This window comes from Dasypus novemcinctus, chromosome 15, assembly GCF_030445035.2.
Source record: "Dasypus novemcinctus isolate mDasNov1 chromosome 15, mDasNov1.1.hap2, whole genome shotgun sequence".
NCBI classification, from domain to species: Eukaryota; Metazoa; Chordata; class Mammalia; order Cingulata; family Dasypodidae; genus Dasypus; species Dasypus novemcinctus.
This window is the reverse complement of record NC_080687.1, coordinates 16891543-16896668: the sequence shown is the minus strand read 5'-3', so window position 1 is coordinate 16896668 and position 5126 is coordinate 16891543. Positions and strand designations below refer to the sequence as shown.

The following is a 5126-nucleotide window of genomic DNA, read 5'->3' as shown; positions in this document are numbered from 1 at the left end:
CTGAAACTCTCGCGGAGGCTTCGAGAAGAGGACGCGCTTGCGCAGTGGCGTTGGCCGGCGATTCCCGGGGCCCGACTGGGAGGCAAGGCTCAGGTGAGTTGGTTGGTACCCTCTCTTCTCCAACTGTCAACCGTACTGGGTTCCCCATTTCCTCTGGGGAGACTGCGCGCGGCCCTGGGAGCCGGGGAGCCGGCTTCGCGCGTCGCTGCGCGCTCCGCCAGGCCGGGCGCGTCACCAGTTGGATCCCGGCTCGGTCTTCTCTCCCCCGCAGGCGCCATGTTCCTGACCGCGTTCCTTCGCCGCAATAAGATTCCTGGAAATCAATGGATCGGGAAGCATCGGCGGCCGCGGACCGTCTCTTTCCGTGCTAAGCAGAACATGATCCGTCGCCTGGAGATCGAAGCGGAGAACCACTACTGGCTGAGCAGGCCCTACCTCACCGCCGAGCAGGAGTATGGCCACGCCGCGGTCCGCCGGGCTCAGGCCTTCGAGGCCATCAAGGCAGCCACCACTTCCAAATTTCCCTCGCATAGATTTGTTGTAGACCAGCTCAACCATCTCAATGTCACCAAGAAATGGTCCTAGCCCTGATTCATCCCTCTCGTTTTTATAGATCGACAGGGCTGGGCTCTGTTGACCTGGTCCTGGAAACGAAGAACTTCACAGCCTAGAGGAAAATGGGAGACTTTGGGACTGGTCACGTGAGGAATATCTGGAGTCCTAAATTCCTTAATACTCTCAAGTCTGTGGTACTGTGTTTCTTCTTTGGTCGGATAGGAAGATACCAGGAATTTCCTGGGTCAGAGATAGAAAGCATATTTGGAGGAAAGTTGCAATAAAGCTACGGACTATGCTTTGTTTGGGGTCTATGCTTATAAGATGGGACTTTATCATGCAAACATTAGTTTGTTAACCTTCTGTCAAGAGTAATCGCATAAATTTAAATGGAAAGGGGAACTTTTTCCATTGCATTTATTGGGAGGGTAGTATTTGAAAAGTGAACAATTAAATGAAGTAAAAGGTATTATCAGAACTGTTACATCACGGTGAATTCTTTTAAACAGCTGTATTGAGATATAACTCACGAAGGTACAATTCCTCAATTTTTTAAATAACTATGCTGAATATAATAAAAATAGCCACACACATTGCTTGTACTACCATGTACAATAGCCCTATGAAGTTGGTACTACTCTGATTTTACATGTGAGGAAACATCAAAAAACTTGTCCACAGTTAACACTATAAGTAAGAAGAGGGAATTGAATTCAATTGCAGAATAATCCAAAAATCTTATTACTTGCTATACATAAATAGTAGAAAATTTGGAAAATACATAGAAGAAAAAAGAATTGAGTTCCATTACTCAGGTGAGATAACCCTATTTTTCTTTTAGTCTGTTTTATACAAACACTTTTTGAACCTCTGTTGAAATATAAACAGAATTTAGTACCCTACTGGATAGCCAATAGCTATAACATTTAAAGATCCTAGTGCATATTGCCAAATGGCTTTCCAGAAAAGTTTTAGTCTCCAAGACTAATGTATGAGAGTGCCAAATCTGATTGCATGCATCAAATCTTCTTTACAAAAGAGTAAAAAAATTGTTCACTTTTAAAAAATACTATGTTTTGTTCATTATATGACTCACATCTTAATATCTAATTAGTATGTGTAGGTTGTGGTCTGGGCACATAATTTTTTAAAATCATTGCACCTAAGAAAATACCTGTATTAGTCAGCCAAAGGGGTGCTGATGCAAATACCAGAAACTGGTTGGTTTTTATAAAGGGTATTTATTTGGGGTAGTTGCTTACAGATACCAGGCCATAAAGCATAAGGTACTTTTCCTACCAAAGTCTATTTGGAGCAAGGTGGCTGCTAACATCTGTGAGGGTTCAGGCTTCCTGGGTTCCTACGTTCCTGGGGCTTGCTTTACTCTGGCTTCAAGGTTCCTTCCTTCCCGGTGCTGGCTTCTCTTTCCTCTGCATGCTGACTTCCCAGGGCTCCAGTTTTAAGTCTTCAGCATCAAACTCCAAAATCAAAACTCCAACATTAAAAGCCCTCAACTCTGTTCTTCATCATGCCTTTTAACGCCCTAATCATAACTCAATCATGCCCAGGTACAGATCAGATTACAAGCATAGTCCAGTATTTCTGGAATTCATCAATTATATCAAACTGCTACAGTGCTAACAGATAAGAGGAATTTGATAGTTGAATGTTTAAAGATCTGAACTATCTTCTTAATATGTCATCCGTGGGGGTATATAAATATTTTTTGCTTTTCATTGCTCACAGAAATCCTAAAGGGTGCATATAGGCAATCTAATGACTACTTTTATTTTCATACCTGGTAATGGGTAACAGCCTAGGGCACCTGCTTACCACCACTACTTGCGTACTCTATGGATCAGAAATTTCCTTTCATTTTAGTCTTTGGAAAAAATGTTAATGATTAACTTGAAGCTTAGGAGGACATTTGAGAAGCAAAATGATGCTAAAAATAAAACTTCAGGTCTGAAGAAATGGAAGATAATTGATATTTGTAAGAAGACAGGCATTTTATTTTTTTTTATTTTTTTTTAAAGATTTATTTATTTATTTAATTCCCCCCCCTCCCCTGGTTGTCTGTTCTTGGTGTTTATTTGTTGCGTCTGTTTCTTTGTCCGCTTCTGTTGTCAGCCGCACGGGAAGTGTGGGCGGCGCCATTCCTGGGCAGGCTGCTCTTTCTTTTCACGCTGGGCGGCTTTCCTCACGGGCGCACTCCTTGCGCGTGGGGCTCCCCCACACGGGGGACACCCCTGCGTGGCACGGCACTCCTTGCGCGCATCAGCACTGCGCATGGCCAGCTCCACACGGGTCAAGGAGACCCGGGGTTTGAACCGCGGACCTCCCATATGGTAGACGGACACCCTAAACCACTGGGCCAAAGTCCGTTTCCCAAAGACAGGCATTTTAATGTGTAATTAATATCATTTAATTTTTTTAAAAGATTTATTTATCTATTTACTCCCCCCCCACCCGTTGTCTGTTTTCTGTGTCTATTTGTTGCGTCGTTTCTTTGTCCGCTTCTGTTGTCATCAGCAGCGCCATTCCTGGGCAGGCTGCACTTTCTTTCGCCCTAGGCGGGGGATATATGCACTCCTAGCGGGTGGGGCTCCCCTACACGGGGGACACCCCTGCGTGGCAGGGCATTCCTTGAGCGCATCAGCACTGCGCGTGGGCCAGCTCCACAGGTCAAGGAGGCCTGGGGTTTGAACCGCGGACCTCCCATGTGGTAGACGTACGCCCTAACCACTGGACCAAGTCCGTTTCCCCATTTAATTTTTAAACAATCTTGTAAAGTTGATATTATCCCTACCTTACAAATGATTAACAGAAGGTCAGGTAAATAGATAAGCAAATATTCCCAGTCACACAGCTAATGAATAGTAAAGGTGGAATTAAGGTCTATTTATCTAATATAGCACCTAGCTGCTATAATTAAAGGCTTATAGTTTCATTTTTGGCACCCTTTGTCAAGGCAGTGCTGTTGAAACATTTGGATTTTGTCTCTGAAACTCCAGCTGTTTGTACCATGGCCATCATAGAGGCTTTTTTGTTTTGTTTTTTAACCTCCAAGCAAAGACTCACTGCCACTCAGAGGTGTTCGTAATCACATATATAATAAAATATTTTTGTGGTAACTTGTGCATCATGAAATGTCCCTGACCTATATCTGTACTACAGCTCCTTGGGTGGTTTCATCCCATTGTTAACCTCCCAAATATTTCCATAGGGCCCACTGAGTCAGAACTGGTGCTGAGTTCTCTAACCTCAAGTTAACTGTCTCATGGGATAAAATGCATAGTGTAATTAATACAGCAATATTGATTTCATGGAGTTAGGTAAGTATATGGTGTAATGGGAGTCCAGGAGAAGGACTATTTGTCAACCTTGCCTGGCCAGTCAGAAAAAGTTAGGTGAGCTTTGAGTAAGTTTTAGTTTGCCTAGCTAGTAAGGGGATGGCAGAAATTGACTCAGGCAGAAAGAACCACCTAGTGCAGGGGTTCTAAACCAAGGGGCCCGTGGAAAGATTTCAGGGGGTCTGTGAGCATGAATTGAAAAAAATCAACATCTTTATTTTCTCAGACCTCCAACTGAAATCTAGCATTTCCTTCACTTACAATGTATGCAATAAATAAATTACGGTAGTACTTATTTCACCTGACTGGGAAAGGGGTCCGTGGAACAAAAAAGGTTAAGAACCCCTGACCTATAATTGGTTTTTGACAAACCTACCAAGTCTATGTTAATGGGACAAAACAGTCTCTTCAACTGGTGCTGGGAGAACTGAATATCTATAACCAAAAGAAAGAAAGGACCCCTAACTCACTCCCTATACAAGAATCAACTCAAAATGGATGAAAGTCCTAAATATAAAAGCCAGGACCATAAAACTACTAGAAGAAAATGGAGGGAAACATCTTAAAAATCTTGAGGTGGGTGGTGGTTTCTTGGACCTCACACCCAAAGCACCTGGCAACAAAAGATAAAATAGGTAAATGGGACCTCCTCAAAGTTAAACACCTTTGCACCTCCCAGGACTTTGTCAAAAGGATGAGAAGGCAGCTGTAACAGTTTGATATAATTGATGAATTCCAAAAAGAATATTGGATTATGTTTGTACTCTGATCTGTACCTGGGCATGATTGAGTTATCAATAGGGCGTGGAGTCCCCACCCAGTCCCCACCCCTTTGTGGAGACTCACAGATAAAAGGTATGGCAAAGGACAGAGTTGGAGCTTTTGATGGAGGAATTTCTGATGTTAGAGTTTGATGCTAAAGACCTGGAAAGTCAGCACCCCAAAGAAGAAGCCAGCACCAGAGAAAAGCTAGCCCCACGAACGTAGGAACCCAGGAAGCCTGAACCCTCACAGACATTGGCAGCCATCTTGCTCCAAATAGACTTTGGTGAGAAGTAACATGCTTTATGGCCTGGTATCTGTAAGCTCCTACCCCAAATAAATACCCTTTATAAAAACCAGCCAGTTTCTGGTATTTTGCATCAGCACCCATTTGGCTGACTAATACAGCAGCTGACTCAAGGGAGAAAATATTTGGAAATCACATTGGCAGATAAG

General features: G+C 43.3%; 1 protein-coding gene across 1 annotated transcript; it reads left to right on the top strand.

Moving 5' to 3' along the window:
- The first annotated feature begins 6 nt into the window (after positions 1-6).
- MRPL57 (mitochondrial ribosomal protein L57) lies at positions 7-3700 on the top strand. Its single transcript, XM_071208185.1, has 2 exons — positions 7-93; positions 272-3700. Exon 2 carries the CDS (start codon positions 277-279, stop codon positions 583-585), a length of 309 nt encoding a protein of 102 aa, XP_071064286.1. The 5' UTR covers positions 7-93; positions 272-276; the 3' UTR covers positions 586-3700.
- The last annotated feature ends 1426 nt before the right edge of the window (positions 3701-5126 follow it).